The sequence below is a fragment of the Eumetopias jubatus genome, unplaced genomic scaffold (genome assembly GCF_037043125.1).
Source record: "Eumetopias jubatus isolate StellerSeaLion01/CBP00866 unplaced genomic scaffold, mEumJub1_p1.0 scaffold_3, whole genome shotgun sequence".
Taxonomy (NCBI): Eukaryota; Metazoa; Chordata; class Mammalia; order Carnivora; family Otariidae; genus Eumetopias; species Eumetopias jubatus.
In genome coordinates this window covers 54,762,501-54,784,933 of record NW_028274809.1, presented here as the reverse complement: position 1 = coordinate 54,784,933, position 22,433 = coordinate 54,762,501, and the positions used below count along the sequence as shown (strand labels likewise).

The 22,433-nt window shown below is 38.6% G+C and overlaps 1 protein-coding gene across 2 annotated transcripts in view; it reads left to right on the top strand.

The window, feature by feature from the left end:
• OSBPL6 (oxysterol binding protein like 6) overlaps positions 1 to 22,433 on the top strand; it is a 207,483-nt gene that overhangs the window by 160,318 nt on the left and 24,732 nt on the right. Inside the window, exons 11-13 of one of the 2 annotated variants that reach the window (XM_028123077.2) lie at positions 3,936 to 4,010; positions 9,980 to 10,145; positions 13,164 to 13,297. In XM_028123077.2, coding sequence (XP_027978878.1) covers positions 3,936 to 4,010; positions 9,980 to 10,145; positions 13,164 to 13,297 — 375 coding nt within the window. The remainder of the gene's footprint in view (positions 1 to 3,935; positions 4,011 to 9,979; positions 10,146 to 13,163; positions 13,298 to 22,433) is intronic. The other variant, XM_028123062.2, reaches the window with a different exon arrangement.

Here is a 22,433-nt window from a genome sequence, read left to right as displayed (position 1 = left end):
ACAGACTGAGTTGTACCATCTAAATTCTGGGGAAATCTATTCTTCTTCCTCTGGAATAAGTAAAAATAATTTAAAAGAAAGGTTAAAATTATTTAATATGACTACAAAGTAGCATTTTCATTCTCACCACCTTTGAACTGTTAAAATATAATTTAACAAAAAATTAGCTTAAAAATCAGGCTAAAAATCCAGTGTGTTGTAATGAGCACTCATTTATACGTACTAGATCTTAAAAGAGGCTTTTCTGTAGTAGCTTTGTTCAAAATTTTATATATCAATAAAAAGGCATGAGGGCTGCAAAAGATTCGAAGTCGGCAAACTCAGGTTCTAGGCTAATCAACTATGATTTCCTGGCAGTATAATCTTGTGCATTTCTGCTAAATTTTCTAGGCTTCCATTTGCTCCTGGGTAAAGTCATGGAATTAATTTAATGATCTCTGAATTCTCTTTCAATTGTAAAATTCTATGATTCTTCAAAAATAGATATAATTTGGCCATCCAGGATCACTTTTAAAATCTGAATTATGAAAGTCTTAATGACTCATGATAAATTTACTTGAAATTTATTTTAAATAAGTTATTTATTTGAAATGAGTAGTTTTAAATTTTTAGAGTAAGCATCTTATATTGTTAGCGCATTGCAATGATATGAAATATGGTAAGTGCCTGAAACCTCTTATGTCATAAATCATATTACTTTCAGATCTTTAAACAAGAATGTTTACTATTCTGATCCTAGCTATATATTATTAAAAAGAAAAACTCTTGCCCTGCACAATCAAAATCAGACTTAGAATTTTGCTTTTCTTTTTAGTACACTATAAATCAATTTATATTCTAATACAAAGGTAAAAGTAACTATTTTCCAGAATTCTTCAGTGTTCTCTGAAGAAATAATAACTCCTCCATTCTGATTGTATTGATATTCTTTGTGTTGTAATTCTGAATGTGTAAATAGCAAACTCTTTGCTGCTTTGCTTTGCTTGCTAACCTCATATATTTGAAAATAAATTTCATAAGCACTAAAGATTCATGTTTTTCTGTTAGGATGTCTACATTCTATGAACACAATTTATAGTGTTCCTTCAATAGCTATGTTTTTGTGTCTTCTCTTTTATTCAGAACATTAATACTATAGAGACAAATGTGCCAAATGGCTTCACAAAAAATTTACCTAAAAGTGCTTTGGGCCGTTTCATTTGTTTTGGGCATGTGATTGTCTAGTTTTGTGGGGCTTTCAAAAACATGATATCTATGGTTATCATAGCCAAGAAAAAAAACATTATAAAAATAATTGAAGGCAGCCAATGTCATAAGAACATACACATTTGTGGACCTATGATATTCTTTCAATCTCGTTTTTCTAAGGTATGACCCTGAACAGATTGCCATTCACAGCTGTTGTCTCAAACAGGTTGGTTTTTCCTCAGGAAATGTGAAGCACAGTACGCCTGGCCGGCCTGCTGGGGCTATAAGGCCCACCGTGGCCCTCATATCGCTCCGTTTTTTTCCAGAGGAAACAGAATGCAGCTAGAATGGCCTTTCTAGTCACAGGCTTTGCTTTTCTATATGAGGTTTATGAAGATTTTTTTGAGTCATCAGAAGAAATTGTTCAAAAAACAGGAAAATATTTTTCATTCATACTTCTGCCACATATTTGGGTAGTTTGTTTTAAAATTTTTATTGATGCTGTTTTTCTTTTTCTTTCTTTCGTTCTTTTTTTTGCCAAAGAGTAACAATATGACCCTTGTGATTCTAGTTTAATTATTTTTGAGGGAAATTGAAATCACCTCTTCCCCACACTCAAAGAAAACTTTAAACTTTTGCAAGAGAGATTTAGTTCTACCTCCAAGTGAAAATCAATAGACTTGGGGGTGGCGGTGAACTATTTATTACTCCCAGAGAAACCCTGCTTCCACTTAGACTGGTAAAACAAAAGATATTGTAGGGTGAATCCTGCAGAATTTGGTACTATCCCTGCACCTTTCCTGCTCACCCAAACCAACAGACCTTCTCAGAGCCCTTAAGATGCTCATTCTTATCTGTTGTTGGTAACTTGGAGTTTCACCAGTCATTTGTGGAGGCACCCAGACTGTCCTGTCGTGGTCTTGGTGGTTCGTGTTGCTATTCTTAATGATACTGTTTCACTGAACTGTGCATCCGGCATTCTGCAGTAGTTGTTAGTTTGAAATAATTATAAAATGGGTCCTTTAAAAAATGGACCTCAGGAGAATAGAAATGAAGATCATGTTATTTTATATGTTTGGTATCTTATTCTTAACATAGGTTAGATTGTGCTATTGATTTGAATATGAAGGTTACATTTTAGAGCCACATGGCCATATTCCTACTAGAAACCGTTGAGAAACTAGCCTCAGAAATCCTTCGTGTAATTCATTGCAGGCATTTGTCCTAGAAAGCTCTCTGGAGAGTACCTTTTAGAAAAAAAGGACTTTCTCCCAAACTTCAGATTTCTGGTTCTAGTAACAATCTCATTATCATCATTACACAGTAACTGTTGGACCGTGTTTCCAGTGAGGTAGAGGAGGGCAAGAAGGGAATGATTGTGGAAAGGGTTGCTATGAATGAGACAGCTACTAGGTTTCCTACAAGACTAATAGCACAAATTAATACTAGGTCCCTGGTTGTTGGAGAGAATGAGCAATAGCAGGAAGCAGGGAATAGCAGATACATGGTCAGATATCATTCATGTGTAGCTGTCCTAGATCTCACAGATGCTCAAATTATACTGAAGGGCAAAAATAAGTTCTTTCTCCTTTTACTTACTACATTAAGCATGAAGGGATTTTGTATAGAAAACTTTTTGTAGAAAACACATTGTATATATGTGTGTGTGTACAATAAATATGTAATGCATGCAGAAGATTTATGAACATGGAAGAAAAATGTGAATGTAATGGGGAAACTTTGAAGAGAATTGGAGTTATAAGAATTTAAAATATTTTTCTGTTGTTCCAAAAAGACTAAAGCAGTCCTGCTGCTTTTGCTTAATCTCCACTGTTAGGTGACCCTAAGTACATCTCAGTTCATTGGAATTGAACTTACTGTTCACAACCATGAAGAGCGAGGGTCTGTCACATGGACAGATGTAAACTTGAGTAGTTAGAAGGAAATATCATTCTCCCATGATCCCGTCCACCAAAAAGAGACAAAAAAGAAAGCTCTCGGCTTCTCTGCTGGTTTGTGCGTAGGTGCACATCATTATATGAAGCCTCTGCCTTCAGGGTTCCCTAGCTGATTTTGCAGGCATTGTCCCAACACACTGAGGACATTGAATGCTTTTTCCCCTATGCTATGCGGACTGGCTTCCTCCTTGGAAAATTGTCCAACCTGAAAATCCCAACACCATTCCTAATGTTGAATCCCAGAGAGCTTTCTAGTAGGCAAATAAATGGGACGTTGAAGATTCCTGATACCCTTCTCCCTGTACTTTTCCTCCCAGCAAGAAAGAAAAAAATTCTGCCTGGCTAACGGGAGACTCCCATTACAACTTGTTTGTTTTAGCCTTTGCTCATTATTTAATCGTTTTTTCCCGAACGTACTTTTATCTTTGCTTCCATTGATTGAATGCCTTTGATTTCATATAACATGAAGAAAACGATATGCAGCTTTATTTTACTTTAAGATCACAAGCTATTATTCATCAGTTCATGACTTCCCATCTCCTTTTGGGGTGGGGTCATATTCAGCAACTAGACGTAAGTGTCCGAGGGTTCTGCAGTGAGGACAGTGAGTTTTTCTCCCAGCGTGAATGCCCCTTCAAGCACTTTTCAATGCTGTGATTTAGGGAAAAGTCAACTCCACTTAAAAACTCTCCCTTTCCCTTGTCTGATTATCTTCCGTCCTCCCGCATCCTGTTCCCCCTCCCCGGCCCCTGCTCCTGTCCTCCCTCCTCTTCTCTCATTCACTGTCAGGAAGGGCCATCTGCGAAGGGCCAGTTCAGCACCACTCGGCGCCGGCAGAGGCTAGCGGCAGCAGTGGCTACAACAGTGAGTGGATTTCAATCTCAAGTGCACATTTAATAAGAATGAGCAACTGGGTCCCAGTGGCGCCTCCCCTGTTCCCGTGGTGCCGTTTGTGTGTGGTGGTGTTGACCGTAGCCCCCTCCCTTTCTGGCATAGCTTTCACATGTTCTCTGGCTGCCCCTCTGCATGGCAGGTGTCGCACACGGCTATTCGTGTTTGCAACAGAAGATGACCCCCTAACCCAGTTCTTCTTCTGTCGGTGTAAGAAATAATGTAAATGCAAGGTGGCAAAACTGAGTACGGCTCCCTATGGTGTGGAATTTCCTAAAATTACATATACATATATATATATATATATATTATTTTTTTGGTCATACTGATATTGGGACCTCTGCTAACTGATTTCTGTTTTTCTAAGAAAAGTCATGTTACTACAGACAAAAATTGTGCTTTTTTTGTAACATTATGATTATTTGAAAAGGATGTGAGAATAAAGAAAGGAGAGGGTAAGAAAAGGTGAATTTTGATGTCATCTCTAAATGGCTACCCAAATTACACCTAGCAAGGGAAAAATTTTCTAGAAAGAATATTGAGCTGAAAGTCAGAAAATATGTAGTGTGGAAAGGAGAAAACCACCAAGTTAAGTGGTGTTTAATATATAGCTAAGGTTTATTAGGAGGGTAGGGCAACTATTGAAACAGATAAGACAAATAACTAAAATTTTAAATTGAGTAGAAGCTGTTTAGAATAGTGAATGATGCGTGCAGAACAGGAAAGAGAATGTGTAAATGCACGAACCCTTTGCTGGATAAAAGCAAATCATAATATTTGCTTAATCATGACATCCTGTCAACTTTTTAAAATACAGAATACTAAGTTCATAGCAATCATGGATGTTAGTTTTTTTGGCTATTAGATAGTATTTTCTGAATTAACGATAGTCTTGCTCTTGCTACTAGTGGAATATACTTGAAGACTAGAATTGCTGAAAAATACGTAAAAGTTTTGGTTTCATTGTAAGAATGGATACTCATGAGAGGATTGTTGGTTTTCTACTTTTGATTAATAACTGGCCCTTGCTTTATATCTCACTGCTTAGCTGGATTTTTTTGAGAGAGAGAAAATTGCTTTTGATTATGAAATGAACCAGTGACTTGGAGTTTATTAAGGGACTTGATTCTTAAACTCACAGTTTTATGAACATTTGAACAAATTCATGAAATTGATATCATGATCAGTGTTTCTCTTATGCATGTATGCATAATATATGACACTGACATGGTAACCGGTCATGCCAATAGATACATGTAAAATTAGTTAAATAGTTCTTAATCTTTTACTGATAAAGTTCAGAAATCCAGATGATTATCAAAGAACAGTATCTCAGTATGGAAAGGAAAGGTCAGTCATTTTGTGAAAATACCTATGTTTCCTTAAATAATGTACTTCTGAGAAGGCATGCAGGGAAGCGATTGTGTTTCTACTGTGTTCATTTTTTAATTGCAGATACATAGAGTAAATATAATAAAACTGGGATTAGAACCTATTTGAATAGAATGGATGTATATATTTTAATGGAAAGTAGAAAAGAAAAAGCTTTTAAAAGAGGAGAGTATTAATGCCCATCTCCCAGGGTAGCAGTGATCACAGAAGTTAAGAATAACTTCCAATAATTCCAAGCATCAAATGAGGAAAGTTGGCAACATCTAGTAATGTATTCATAAAGAACTTCAGCTTGCCCCCTCAGCCCCCTTCACCCCTCATTCACATCTCAAGTGACCTGACACTGGTGACTCAGCCCCGCTATTTCTCTTGGTGCAGTGTTCCTCTTAATCCCCTGCCCTTCCTTCTTCCCAACACTAAGTTTCCCATACATTTTGAGCCTATCCTATCCAGCTCGGTGCCTTTTCCCTAGAATTATTGCAAATGACTCCTAGTTACTTATTTTCCTCCAGTGAGGAGGAGACCAACTCAAATATCTGGGGCAGCTGAGATTGCTCCCAAAGAAAAATGCACCCAAAGGAGATGTTTCAGAGATTTATTCTTTTCGATTCTGAGCACTAGAACCCAAAATGGCTCACTTGCAACATCAGCCAGACCCAACAGAATAGGGGGTTGGAAGAAGAGACACACTGGCCCCTCCCTCACAGAAGAACACCAAGTGTCCCTATGCAATCAGTTCTCTACACGAGGATCCCTGTACACGTAATGCAGAGGAATTACAGCAGGAGACTTTTCACATTGGCTCCGTATGTTGTATATGCTTAGTATCTTTCTTAGACCTGCTTTTGTGTGTCCCTTTCTCATTCATTTTTTTTTATTTTTTATTTTTTATTTTTTTATTATGTTATGTTAGTCACCATACAGTACATCATTAGTTTTTGATGTGTTCCATGATTCATTGTTTGCGTATAACATCCAAGTGCTCATTGCAATACATGCCCTCATTAATACCCATAACTGGGCCAACCCATCCCCCCATTGCTAAATTTCAGTGCCACAGTTCCAATGTTGATCCATTTTTCTCTTATAACTTCTTTGTAGACAGGTGTTAAAAGCACCTCCTAACATCCCCATTCCAAACTGCAGTTATTAGTACCAGAATATTCCAAGATCAGGCTTCCTCCCAGGCACAGGATTTCAGGGAAGCCTTGGACTTCGTTTCTGAGCAGGGTGTAAAGGCTGCATCCAACATGGAGGATTCTCGAGTGCACACAGTGAGACCTGTAGACAGCTCCCACCCGAGCCATCACTGACAGAAGACCTAGCTATCCCTTAAATTTTTGAATCCCATCATACCCAAATTGATGAACAAAAAACTGAGTGAATAACTCTAATTGAATGCTGAAGAGGCATTCAATTAGAGTTAGATTAATACTTCTCAATTTATATTCTCAATTTCATTTCATGAATTCTTCAATTAAAATGACCCATTTCATATACTTCTTTTAGCAAAAATGGTAGCAATATAAACATTTTCAGTCAGAAGTATATAAAAACTGGGTTCAATTGCCCAGGGAACTGATTGCAGTTTGAGTGGAGCATTCCAAGTCCCTTTCCCTGTGGATTATATACAAGATCAGTTTTACTGTTTTAATTGCCAATTTCAACTTCATTATGTTCAGAAAATAAATGTGTAACGTGTTTTTCTTCTCAGCATCCGAATCCAACTTTTAGTAGACAGGCCGTTATCTCAGGGACAAGTCTGGGTGCTCACTGAAATGTCAGGGCCTCTACTGCATCGTGGCCTCCCCCAGCCTCCCTGCCTCCTCTCCTACTTCATGCTAGTCCTTGGAGTGCTGAGGGCACCTGAGTGCAGGCAAAACCCTCTTCCATGATCCTCAACACATTACATTCCCCATCACCACACACCCACCCTTTCTTTGTATGCTCTTCTAGTTTTTTGTGTCTGAAATCCATATCAAATCCTTAAATCTGCACACACCCTGATCTACCCATTTCCTCAAGTCACTGTTTCTCCCCATGACTTCCTAATCTCCAACAGCCTTCCCGTGGATTCTCTGTGTCCCTCCCAAAAGGCTAAGGGCTCACTGCTCTGTCTAGATTTAGCATCACCAGAGTTAAGGTCAGAAATTCCCTTTGTCTGTCCTCAGATATTCTTCCACATCCTTTATAGGCATCCCCAAAAGACCTCAATCATTATTTTTTAATAAATTTTTATTGTTATGTTAATCACCATACATTACATCATTAGTTTTTTATTTTTTTTATTTTTTATTGTTATGTTAATCACCATATATTACATCATTAGTTTTTGGTGCAGTGTTCCATGATTCATTGTTTGTGCATAACACCCAGTGCTCCATGCAGAACGTGCCCTCCTCAATACCCATCACCAGGCTAACCCATCCCCCCACCCCCCTCCCCTCTAGAACCCTCAGTTTGTTTTTCAGAGTCCATCGTCTCTAATGGTTCGTCTCCCCCTCCGACTTACTCCCCTTCATTGTTCCCCTCCTGCTATCTTCTTCTTCTTTTTTTTTTCTTAACATATATTGCATTATTTGTTTCAGAGGTACAGATCTGTGATTCAACAGTCTTGCACAATTCACAGCGCTCACCATAGCACATACCCTCCCCAATGTCTATCACCCAGCCACCCCATCCCTCCCACCCCCCACCACTCCAGCAACTCTCAGTTTGTTTCCTGAGATTAAGAATTCCTCATATCAGTGAGATCATATGATACATGTCTTTCTCTGATTGACTTATTTCACTCAGCATAACACCCTCCAGTTCCATCCACGTCGTTGCAAATGGCAAGATCTAGACCTCAGTCATTATTACCACAGAGTTACCTGGACAGGATTCTAGCACATTATTGAGCCCGAGGACTTTGTTTTCTCAAATGGTTTCTCTGCCACTTTTGTGTCTCTTCTCTAGAATAGCCAAAAATTCTGATCCTGACGAGATAAACAAGTTGTTGACATGTCCCAGTTCAGTGTAGCCAAAGTCCCTGTGGAGGACCAAATAGACTTACTTGGTAATTCCAGATACCAGATGCTTTGGATATCATATAGTAGCATGCTTAGCTTAGCTGAATTTAAGTGGAAAAGCTTCATGCTCACTGCCTTCCCCAACAAGCCTTGGCTATCTTTTGAGATAATAACTCCTTGCCACTGCCGTGGCAAAGCTATCTCCAAAGGGCCCCCTGCAGTCTCAGCTGCCCTTCCCCAGGTCCATAAACTGCAGTTCAGCCTAGATTTGTCAGCCAGCTCTCTCCATCTCCTGCATCTCTCCTGTGTATCCTCAGTACACAAGTACATGCTCCTTTTTCCCATTCTACCTCTCTCTCTCTCTCTCTCTCTCTCTCTCTCTGTCTCTCTCCCTGTCTCTGTCTTTCTATCTCCCTCCTCCTCCCTCCTCACCCCCTCCTCCACTTGCTCTCTCTTCTTCTGTCAGGAAGTTTAAAGCTCTATCAAAATGGGGGGGGGGGAAGGAAGTGGTTTTGATATACATCTACATCAGACAAGTATATTTCCTGCTAGCTAGAAGGTGTGAATTACCCCTTAATTTATATAAAATTCAGCTTGTGGAGGAAGTCTAAGAGTAATTCTTGAAGATAACTGAATGAACATCTGTGCAGTAAGAATTGGGAGGTTAGGGTAGTCTGATTTACGATAGGAATTGGTATTCTCATTTTCCAAGAATGTTTGGCTGATGGCATTTATAATGGTCAGGTGTAACCTTCTAGAAGGAGAGGGAACGGTGCTTTGCCTCTACCCATCACAATACTAGCCCGGATCCAGTGCGGGCAAGAAAATACCTCTAGCCATTTGGGAAAATCTGTAGTAATATGACTTTTTTTACTTGGTGCTTTTCAATATTGGCCATTTCATAAGCCATGTTCGTATGTGTAACAGTGTTGTATGTAACATACAAAGGTAAACAACAGTAACTTATATCATGTATATTTCATTTACAAATATATTTTAATAAATCAATTTCAAATTTAATTGAGTCTCTTTAAGCCATGATTATATTTACTGTTAAACTTGTTTATGTTTTATCCAATGGCCACGGAGCAAGTAAATCTTTCTTGAATTATTTTTTACCTGTTCTGTAATCTCCTGCTCCAGGCTCAGAAACAAGTGAGCACAAAAAGTCCTCTGACACGAGTACCCATACTTTGTGAGAGTTCCAGCTACTGTTTCCTGCCATTGATTTTTTAGATCCAACTGTGGGTTCAGAGCTGGAGCTTATCTGGGATTCTGCCTTTCCTTCCTGTCGTTCTGTAGTCATCTCTCCCTGTATCAGGGAAAAGCCAGTGAGCCCACGGCAGTACTCGATCTACTCTCAGAACTGAGACTCCTTCCCACCCCAACCACCTGCCAACTAAATGAGTACTAAGTGTCTCTGGGCGTGTCATTCCAAAGGGACCTAGTATTTTGAAGAAGGGACCCCATCTTTCCTATGTACAAGAATGTGGACTGATGTCCTTTTGCTCTTTCCTAATTTGTGCTGTCCCCTTTCAGGTCCCTTTCAGTGCTACCATGTCACCAGTCCGCTTGCACTCCTCCAACCCCAACCTTTGTGCAGATATCGAATTTCAGACTCCCCCTAGCCACCTCACCGACCCTCTGGAAAGTTCAACGGATTATACAAAGCTTCAGGAAGAATTTTGTCTAATTGCACAGAAAGGTAAGGACAAATATAACGTGCCCTTTAGAGACGTTCTCTTCTTTGGTGAGAGGCTGCCATTTACTCTTCCATTCTTGTCCAGGTGGTCATGGTAGAAAGACTAAGCAGTGTACATACTGATCAGAGTTCTAGATACAAAAATGCAGTGGGGTGTGATGCCTGCCTCTTGGTTCACAGTTTTGAACAGAGAAAGAAAGTGTCATAAGCGGGGGAGAGAAAGGGGGAAAGACACAAAGAGTTATCCTAGGCAGGCCAGCACACACTATGACTCAACATCTCTTTTACAGTGTCGTTTAGTTCTCATTTAATACAGACTTGTGGGTTACCCTTAGCACTCGTTCTTTTTCCTTTATTAAATAACACTCGTTGATCATAGCTCAGGCTCAGGTAGGCAGTTCTGTGCCATGTGGCATGGCCTGGGCTCGGTGGTATTTGGCCAGAGGCTGGGCTGGGCTGAAAGATCCAAGGTGGCTTCATCCATATTCCTGGCATGTTGGTGGGATGGCTGCAAGGTCACACACAACTGTGTCCCTCTAGCTCTCCATGACAGCTCAGGGCTCCAAGGGAGTGGAATAGACTGAGATGGAAGCTGCCAGTTCTGTTCACTTGGCACAGGATCACCTGCTGCTCCCTACTGGCCAGAGCTTCACGGGCTAGTTCAGATTTGAGGGGAGGGGAAATTGAGCCCACCTGGGAGTCCCTTTTTTCATATTAAATTTTCAGTAAGGCATGTTGCATAAGTTCATGTGTTATCAGCCACAGAGAGCAGGGTCTAATAAATAAGAGGCAGGTAGTAGCTTGTAGGTAGACTGATCAGTCCTGTCTGTGTTTACCAAGAGCCTAGGTTCCAAATTACCACCCCCCACTTTTGCTATAGCATTTACATTTCAGTTGCTGAAATTCATTTTTTGACTTAAGATAGTACCTTCCCAGGCGTTGTCTTTGAAAATGCATAATCTCTTGAAGAAAGATACACATGCTGTGGTTTTTAGCCATTAACATCTTATTGTGAGTTAATCATATTAATTTACCCTGAGGCTGTTGGTAATAGGTGATAAGATATTCCTGAAAATGTGTGCTAAATGGAACATCTCCTGTGCCCCCATAATGCTCAAGAGCCTGGTGGCTCAGGAAAGAAGGGGCACACACTGAGAACATCTCTAGGAATGTTGAAGTCAACAAAATTTCATACTCTCAAGCCATCATCAAAGATATACTTATCAGATATTTCTTTAATTCTATAATCATAAACAATTAAGCTAAATCTTTTCCCCCACCCCACCCTTCTTTCTCTGTAGATTTCTCACTTGAGGTTCTGAAAGACCACCTCTCTTTCACCTGCTATTTTACTCCTGATACATTTTTGTTACATTTCTTAGCCAGATACTAATTATGTCATTAGATTAGAGCAGTGTTATTTTCTTTATATAACAGCATAGGATTATGGCCAGTAACTCTTACTTCTAACGGCAAGGGGACAAAGGGGTGGTTGTAGGAGCAGGCAGAATGAGACAACAAATGTGTGAATTAAGTACATATAGCACAACCTCCAAAGGGAGGTGAATAAATTCAAAAGTAGCCCCAGGAAAGCCTTGTGTATTCGCTTGCAGTCCTGAGGTTTTCAGGAAATCCATGTTTCAACAGGAGTTTAAAGCCTCTGTTGAAACAACGTATTTTCTTTCCAAATATGCTAGAAAAAAAGGGCTTTTCTATGACTACTGAGCGAGCTCCTTAGAAGGAACTATGGATTTTGAAATGTATGAGAGTCAACTTTTAGAACTGCCAGTGGGGTGAATGTATTCCAGCTATCGAGTTATTACCTTTAAATTGATGATGACTAGAATGTGGCATATAAATCAGTAGATTGTGAGTCCCTTGTGATCCCATCATTTTCCCCCTCTTCATTCAAGCCAGTGTTTTTTGCTAACATTTTCCACTTCTTTTAAAAATAACTGTTCTCAAATATGGAAATCCCTATTTTAGAAGACTTTCCATATTATAGAAACTGTTATTATAAAGATAGGAGTTGGAAATCCAAACTTCCTATATTTCAAACTCAAAGACTACCTCAGTTTCTACCAACGTATGTTATTAGGTATACAGAAAAGGGGGGGTGTTGTTTTTATTGTTGCTTTTATTTTGTTTTTTTGTAGCTTTATTAAGATATGATTAACATATAACATTTCATAAGTTTAAGGTGCACCTGTTGATTTCATACACTTAAATATTACAAAATGATTACCATCATAGCATCAGCTAACATGTCCATCCTGTCACATAATTACCATTTCTTCTTTGTGGTGAAAACATTTAAGATCTACTCTCTTAACTTTGAAGTACATAATACAGTATTATTAACTCTAGTCATCAAACTGTACATTAGATTTCCAGAACTTATTCATCTCAAACCTGGGAATTTTATTCTTTGAACACACTGCTTACATCAAGATGTTCCTGGCTGAGAAAGTAATTCAAGTGCTGTTCTCAAGACCAAATCATTCCCTACCTCAAAGAGAACTAGTCAGGACTTCTAGATCAGCTTCCTGTTTTATTTTGGCAGGATTTATAAAATGCTCTTTTTCACTACCTGCTTTGGGGAAATAATATCTGGATAGTTCTAAATGATTTGCATGAGAATTCACTGTACACAGAACTGTTCAAATATTCTTATCAACCACGACAATGTAAAACCTGTTGCCTTTTCCTTCTAGGAATGATAGATTAATTTTCTAAATGTTGATATTTAAGAATTGACATCAATATTTTATTATATCCTGCATCTAAGTCGTTTCTGGTATGACATGCCCAAATTTTCACTCTGATTAATTACCATTACCATATTCATTTTGTGTATAGGTATTTTGGAAGATTGCATTGTAAGGCTGACTCTTAACTAGACTGTAATATAATTCTTCCAGATAATGTCTATGCGTGAGTTAAAGTGCTGAGAAATTTGTAATTTTGTATATTCTTTCTGGATCCATTTAATCTTTGTTTCTCACTTTTTCCCCCACCCAGTGCATTCTCTTCTAAAGTCTGCCTTTAATAGCATAGCTATAGAGAAGGAGAAGCTTAAGCAGATGGTTTCTGAGCAGGGTCACAGTAAAGGCCCCAGCACGCAGATGGCACGTCTCCGACAGTCACTGTCTCAGGTAAACGAGAGTGTTTGTTTCACTCTCATGGTGCATTCCCGACCCCATAGGGCAAAAGATCGGGGTGGAGGTGGTCCGTCACGCATGGCACGTTCAACCAAAACTCCCCCAAGACACTGCAATATCAGCATTGAATTTTAAAATTCTTTAGAAATTAATCAATTAAATTAAAGTTGAAGTTAAACGTTTCTTGCAGACTAGGTCAAGGTAAGAGTAAAAATCAACCAAACTTGTTTGTAAACATATAATTTTTTTTGGCTGATTTGAATACTTTTGATGGCTCTCAATGGTCATTTATAAGACCACCATAAATCGTGGATTTATATGTGATTTACACTTCTAAAATATGTTCCAGAATATATTTAATCCAGTGTTAAATACAACAGAATCTACTAGATCTTCCACACTTAATATTTTCCCACTTATACCACATCTTAATCTGTTGAAAATTATTGCTTACTCTTACCTATTTTTTCTTTTCTAATTTATACTTTTAGAATTTTCTTCCTATCTAAGTTATGCTCCCTGGAGCTAAACTTATATATTTCAAGATATATTGTACATCATAAAATATATTATTCAATATATATTCATTATATATTATTCAACATATATTGATCTTCGTAATACTCATCAAATACCTATATATATCAAAGTTGAAATTTCTGATAAAAATCCTTTAAAACTGCACTTAATGCTTTTTTACCCTGAGGACTTCCTCTGAAATATTTCCTTCATTTAGTCTATAAATGCACTTTTAAAAAGTCCTTTGAGAATTCATTGTTGTTATGTGATTTTGTGTGAGAACTCAGTGTTTATATAAAATATTATTCACTTCCTGGTGCCTTGGATCAGAGTGAAGGAGCGAGCAAATCCTGGGTAAGTGGTTTTCCATGTGGATCGGCTCCTGCTTGAATAGTTTCCCTCAGTCCCTAAAAATAGACTCACTGTGTTTTATGTACCTGAACTGTCAGCTTACCCTCAGTGTTAAGTTTCATGCTATTGAGTATTGTTACCTGGGCCACACTTGCTGTGTTCACCATAAAACACTGTCAATTGAGGTGCATATCCCGCTTCCGGTGCAAAACCAGGGGGACTTGGGAGCATGAGCACTCAAAGCTGCAACTGTTGTGCCGGTCTGCAAACGGCTTTTTCCCTAAGCCCACTTTAATGGTTTGCCTTGGGCTCCTCATGTCATGTATCTGCTGAACACTCAGTCTGTGGTAATTGATCTTCGGAATCATTATTCTGAAAGTATCATGAATCAGAGAGATCAAAATAATGGTTAGGTAAGCATACAGATGCCATCCTGTAAACATGCAAAATATACTCATCCCCCTAAATGTTACAGTGTTTCCTTCAGATGTATTAAATGATAGAGGCTTAGTGGTATACGCTTGTATTAAGAAAAATAAGAAAATGTACTTGTTTCTTTTGTTTTTCCTTTGCACAAACATTTTTTTTAAGTTTTTATTTTAATCTTCCAGTGCTTATCACAAGTGTGCTCCTTAATGCCCATCACCTATTTCCCCATCCCCAACCCAGTTCCCCTCTGGGGACCATCAGTTTGCTCTCTATAGTTAAGAGTCTGTTTCTTGGTTTGTCTCTCTCTCTTTTTCCTTTTGCTTATTTGTTTTGTTTTTTAAATTCCATATATGAGTGAAATCATATGGTATTTGTCTTTCTCTGACTGACTTATTTCACTTAGCATTACAGTCTAGCTCCATCCATGTTGTTGGAAATAGCAAGATTTCATTCTTTTTATGGCTGAATAATACTCGTGTGTGTGTGTATCATATAGATCATGTATATATCCTGTGGTAATTCTATTTTTAACTTTTTGAGGAATTTCCATACTATTTTCCACAGTGGCTGCACCAGTTTGCATTCCCACCAACAGTGCAAGAGGGTTCCTTTTGCTCCACATCCTCATCAGCACCTGTTGTTTCTTGCGTTTTTCATTTTAGCCATTCTGACAGGTATAAGGTGATACTTCATTATGGTTTTGATTTGTATTTTCCTGATGATGAGTGATGATAAGCATCTTTTCACGTGTCTGTTGGCCAGCTGTATGTCTTCTTTGGACAAATGTGTGTTCGTGTCTTCTGCCCATTTTGAATTGGATTGTTGGTTTTGGGGGTGTTGAGTTGTATCTGTTCTTTATATATTTTGGATACTAACCCTTTGCCAGATACGTCATTTGCAATTATCTTCTCTCCATAGGTTGTCTTTTAGTTTTGTTGATTGTTTTGAAAATGTATTTGTTACTTGCTTGCTTGCTTTTATTTGTTTGTTTGTTAAGACAGAGAATGGCGGGGGCGCCTGGGTGGCTCAGTCGTTAAGCGTCTGCCTTCAGCTCAGGTCATGATCCCAGGGTCCTGGGATCCAGCCCCACATCAGGCTTCTTACTCGGAGGGAAGCTTGCTTCTCCCTCTCCCACTCTCCCTGCTTGTGTTCCCTCTCTCGCTGTGTCTCTCCTTGTCAAATAAATAAATTTTAAAAAATCTTAAAAAAAAAAGAATAGGAAGTAGAGATCTGGTTTGTGGCATGGCATCAGATTAGAAATGATAAAGAGGAATGTTTAAAGTGATTCATTTGTTCATTCATTTATTCACTGTATTTCATTCAACTGACTATATATTAGGTATAGTGCAAGATTTGGAACACCAAGATAAAAGTAACACTGGCCATGTCCCCAGGAAGCTTATGATCTGATTAGTGAGACGAGCAGTATTTACCAAGGAAACAGTTAAATGGACCAGACTCTCTAGTCCATTCAGAGCAGCATATGGGTGGTGCAGATTTCCAGGGCTCTGGTTGTTCATAAGAATGGGAGATCCCTGACCTCAGAGCAGAGCCACAGATCAGGAGGAACTGAGCTTTGAATTGGGCCTGAGTAGACAGCAGCAGTTTACAAGGAACGACCTGATGCTAACATGATAAAAGTAAAATAAAGCAAAGTTGTATCAACTTTACATTTTGGAGGTTAAGTATTTTCTTCTCTTGTCAAAACATAATTTATTTACCTCTAGACTTAGAGCTTCAATAGATTTTTGTTGGGTTGTTGTGGGGTTTTGTTTTGTTTTGTTTTGTGGTGGGTTTTTTTTTTTTTACTCATATATATATATTTTTTTTAACCAGAAAGCTCAATTTTACCCTCAAAAAATGTAAAAATAATTCAGTACTCTAAAAACACTGGAGAATTCAGTGCTTCCTATTGTGTGTCATCACAGCATTTCATGTTCTTATGTCTGACCATACCCTCCCATTGGACCAGTTGTACCCTAGCTGGCCGTCTATACTCGTTGCCCCTAAGGCTGGACTCTCTTTTGGAATTCTCCATCGCTTGTGGGGAATTAGACATTTAAGCCTATAGACAGTTCACTCCCTTCTAGGGATTCACTGTCCATGGTTAGACCCCTGGAGAGGTATCTGGAGAATGGCAGTTAACTCATAGTGGCCTAAGCATGGGGTGAACAAGGAAAAATTAATCTAGAAAGAGCAAAGTAAGTAGATGGGAACCAGCTCATCAAAGACCACATGAAAGAGTTTAGATTTATCTCATCAGTGCTGGGGAGCCCTTAAAGAATTTTAACTCGTGAGTGATTAATGCCAGAAATTGAAAATATGAGTGTATATTTCTGTATCTAGAAAGCTTACTCTGGTATAGTATGGAGGATGGATGGAATTAAGACAAAACTAGTTGGACAGAATCTTAAGATATTTGAGATAATGCAGGCCTGAACTCAAGAAGTACCAGAGTTTCAAAGGCTAGGGGAGGGGGGACTGGGTAGAATCAGCATGGCTTGGAGATCAGCGGCATGTTAGACAGGGAAAAGGAAACAGAGTCAAGACTCCTTGTGTAGCACAATAGTAATAGTTCTTCTCCCTGAGATTGGGAATACAAGAGGAACTGATTTTTCAGGCCTAAGTAGTGATTTTTTTGGAGACTGAGGGGTCTGTGGGCCATCCATCAGACAATCAGATATATAGATGTAGAGCTCAGGAGAAAGATCTGGCTAGAAAGAAAGATGTGGATACCCTGGTACATTGGTAAGGTTATAGATATTGGTAAATCAGAAGAAAAGAGGGTCAGTGGTGCTGCTATATAGAACATTAATAGTTAAAGGACATAGCAAAAAGAGGATCCTTTGATGGAGACTTAGGGGAAGGAGCCAAAGAATTTAGATGGCGCTGACCATTGAGATCAATGGTAAAGGGTTTTGATCGTCTCAAAAAGAATCCGATTAAGCAGCAAATAATATATGGACTGAAAGTCAGCCTTGGAGTTTGATAGCTGTGTCAGCATGTTCGTATTGTGAGGGGAAGGAACCGGAGATGAGACATTGAAGATGGAAACAGTTAACTGAAGGAACCATCCTGGTTGGCCAACTCTGTTTTCACTGTCCCTCTTTCAACATAGTACTCAGAATTGAACAAGATACTTAAATAGCATATATTGAGACAAGTGTTCTGAGTACATCTTAGCATAACTTACATATTAGCATAACTTCACGTTATAGTGTGATTTTAGGTGGCCTGAAGACATCTTCGATCCATATTCAAGTGTTCTCAGTTAAACTTACAGATATTTTTCTTATAACCAGTTAAGTCTCTCCACAGAGAGGGAAAGAGAGAGAAACTGTGTTTAAATAACTTCTTAAATTAGTCTAACATTTTTAAAGTATATTTTTTATTTGTTATACGTCCTATTTGATATATATAAAATTATTAAAATGCTGCTTTTCAATACAGCTTTTAAGGATATCAACTTGGCAAATTCTGTCATCCTTTTAGAGGACACATAGCATATAAAATACGTGAAATTAGCATTCTTCACTACCTGCTCAGAATAATTGTTGCCTGCCTTGGGCATGTAATAATTTACAAGGCTAAACAGGATAATGAATTCCTCTTCTAAAGTGATATTTCTTCCCTGATCTATGTGTACGCAAAGACATACATAATTCTGTTATTTTACCTCCATGAAACTTTAAAGGTAACTTTTACACCTGAGAGGCAGCATAGATGTTTGATTCGAACCCGTAAGACCAGGCATTGTGTGTTGTGTCTATCCCTTTATAAATGACTTTATTTCACAGCTACAATTTCACATCCTCTAATGTAGTATCCTGAACCCCAAGATCAAATAGTATATAAGACCAAGGTAATTTCAGTACCTCAGATTACTATGATAATAAAAGATTTGATTTGACTTGAGTCTGTCTTTAATACATTACTAGTTTGGTCTCTGGCCCCAGAATCTATGCACAGCTTATGCTAAATATAGTTGGTGTTGGGTCCATATAAATGTGAGCAGCAGAATATGTCCCTTGTACTTCAGCTGGAATTACTATATTTCATTAAATCAACATGCCATAGATTGTTAGATGTACCATCATTATGGGCATTACTAAAAAAGAAAGCAAACTGCTGTCAATGAAATTGACAGTCAGAGGTGTTAAAGGTAGGAGGAAATGTGCATCTTAGAATCAATGAAATACAGTATATATGGAAATGTAAGCAAAAAATCAACTTAAGGCATAGTACCATAATTAAAATCCCGATTGTAGTATTTTCCATCCTTCCTGTCTGCACCATTTCACATACAGAAAATAAATACTCTGGGGTATTTATCAGGATAAAACTTCCAAAGTATTCCTGAATCTAAATTCCCTGAAACGTGGCAAAAGTTGTTGTGCATGAAGATATTCTTCATAGAATTATTTATATCTCTTTTTAGCTACCCAGTAAGTTTAAATTGACGTCATTTGGGACATTATTTGGCAATATTTCTTCTGCCTTAAAAAGATTTTAACCCTCTGACCCATGACTGATATGTCTAGTCTGAGAAAGTAATGCTGAATGTAGAAAACCATCATGCATACAAACATTCATGGCAGCATTATTTATTCTGAAAAAATCAGTAATACCATAAGTATCCAATTATAGAAGATAATCACTTATTAGGCAACTATTAAAGTCATATTTGTGAAGAGTTTGCAACATTAAGTAAAATATTTATATACAAAGAATAAGTGATGTAAAGTATGCACGCATTAAGTAATGTGGAAAATGTATCGGAAAAAGCTAGAAAGAAATATACCAAGCTACCAACAGTTGGTTGATAGGGTAGTAAGTTATGAATTTTTAAAAATTTTTTTTTACTTTTTGTATTTTCCAAATATACTGTAGTAGTATGTACTTATCTTAAAATTTAAGAAAAGAAGGTGATTTTTAAGTGATTCCCGGGATTTGATTCTTGATCACTCTAGCTTTGACAGCTTCCGTACTGATTTTCTCACTCCTTTTGAACCAGTTTTGCTTTTATCCAAAGGGCTTAAGTCTCTGATGATTCCATCTTGCTGTATGTTTCATATCCTTCAGCCCTCAGGCTTCCACGTTTCCTTCCCAGAACCCGCAGTTCTGTTCGGTAAAATGTGTCTGTCCGAGACTCACCCAGTGGAAGGTCATCCTCATCCATTGTCTGCCAAGGTGGATAGTGGTAGTTAATAGCCAACAGGGTGGGGATTTGGACAGCTAATTCTGGCTGGGGATTTCAAGATGGTAACTTCTATAGATTGAGAAGGAACGGTTTGCTTCTTGGATATATTAAACTTGAATGTGTGTGAAGGACATGAGGTATGGGGAAGAGGGAGAGTGGAGAGTTTTGTGTGTAGTCCAAGGTCACTAACTCAAACAAGTAGTGAGAATAAGCCTAGAATCTGTCTGGTGAAGAATCTAAGCACAGTCCCTGTGGTGCTCCCTCCCCGTTAGGTCTTTGGTCCCATCTGCCACTAATGGAGCAATGTCATTACTGACAAGTCTCCTTAAGCTTCTCTTGCTCAATGGCTGGTGTGAGTAGCTGATGATGCCCCTCCTTTTTCCTTGTTTCTCCACTGTTCATGAGCCTTGGGTACGTTCTGAATGTTGTTTCTGCCATCATCTGGGCTCTTCCATGTTAATTATCGCTAATAGTGTCCTTTCACAGAAAATACCTATATTCCTCCAAGTTCCAAAGATTTCCGTGATATCATTACGGAGTAAATAGTCGTGTTTCAGGGAGGGAAGTAATAAATGTGGTCTTGGGCACTGCCTTAGAGCATGACACCACAGAGCTCGTGGCACGTGGCTGTCGCAAACGTCAGAAATAGTCTGTATGATCAAGGCAAAAGGAAGAGCTACCCGGGGAAGATGTGCAGAAATGGACCATTGCACGCTCTGCTGTCTGCCCGCTTCCACCTTCTGCCGCTGGGGCCACCAGACTTGGAAGAGTACTTATTTCTGTGCTTTGGGGGGCTATAGGACAACGACCTTCTTCTACCACTGCATATGTATTATTAATAAAATTTTCCTTTTGAACTTTTAGTTCATCCGCTGTTGCTACTATGGCTAGAGGTGTTACCCTGTGTGCCTTCACACACACCTGTAGACACAATTGCATTTCATGACAATTGGCTGAGATAAGAGCTTAAATGAGAATTTCACTTAAGCTATCCGGAGCAAACAGTAGTACCAGTTTCGTGACAAATGGCAAGCCTGTGTTGAAAACTCCTACTCTGAGGAAAACCATTATTTATCCTCGCTGTGGAGTTTGTGTGGTGTTGTTTTGTTAGCTCTGTTCCAGTGACAACAGATAGTGCAGTCACTTTGGAGGAACCCTTCATCGAGGTTTGTCTCAAACCATCAGGTCAAGACTATGATTCTGTAGTTAAAACCGCCAAACGACCCACCACGAGGCCTCCCACCTAAAGGACAGTAAAATATATCTGATTCCAAATATTTCAGTTAACAAGACAACTTTCAGCATATTTATGGGCAAAGAGATAGTGAAAGAACAAATAAGCATAGGTCTAGTGGTCACAAAGGATGGGGTAACTACCAAGTGTTTGAGATTTTGCTCTGGGAACAATGACCCTGAGCACTTTTGCAGCATGTAATGATATTAGGATTCTTCCTTTAAAGTACATGGTTTATTTACTATAAGAGTAATCATCTTTTATCTAAATAACACATTCCTGTTTTCTCAAGGAGCTAGACACATATTTCCTCCAATACATAAACGTAGCAACTGTAAGATCTGTATCCACCTTTAATCCATCAATACCTGACAGCCGAACAGACCACGTGTGTTATATTTTACACATTTTTACAAGCTGGTTGTAGACACTTTAAACAAAAGCCAAAAGCTGTGAGTGAACAGTTTTCTCCTCAAAAAGCAGAAGCCGTGTTGGAGGGAGAGAGGAGAGGCCGTTCTATGCTCCATGCTCAAGGACTATGCACTGCTCAATGCAAGTGTAAAGTTTAGCCACTCTGTAGTTTATCCTGTTTTAATAGATACAGAGTTAGAATTATGATATTATATTTGTCTGTGTATTGGTTTACTATATCCATACACTCCATCTGAAGAAAAGCATTATGCCCCTTCTCTGGGGGAGATGCCTTTGTAAGTTCTGACATTTCTCTTCCACCCAGTAAGGCATCCACCTCCGTCTTCTCATTGCTGATTTTAATGCAAAGGAAAGGAACTGTCCAGCTTCTCACTGGTCTTTGTTCTCCCATGTCCTTTGATCCTTGATGTAATTCCAGTTCGCTACATCTATCTTATATTTAGGGAACATGTTCCCATGCATCCATGTGACGCAAGTACCTTTGTCCACAGGGCACCTGTAGGGAGTAAAGCTTATGTAAAGCTCTTCTCTTCTTGCCACACGTCCTAAACTGTTACACCAGGTAGCATTTTACTGCTGCAGACTGAAGTAGTGACGCTGATAACTTGGAGTTAGTTCCTTCCAGTGATATGTTCTTTATTATGCTTGTCTGTGTCTACGCTGCTCAGGTTTTGGGCTGCACTGTCGTGTGTATGTGCTCCTAAAAAATGAAAATACAACTATTTTTTCACTGGAATAAAATATAATTCTATAAATTAAAGCCAGTTTATTGTTCATCCCACTTCCAAATAATTTTTAATATCACTATCTGGCATGGGACAACTCCCAAATTTTAGAAACTAGAACCCAAAATGGAAAGAATCAGTAGTTTTTATCTCCGGCTGCAAAACATAATATATATGTGGTGGTAGACCGGGCTTGGATGTAATGGGCCTGAAAGAGGGAGAAAATTCCATGAATCATTT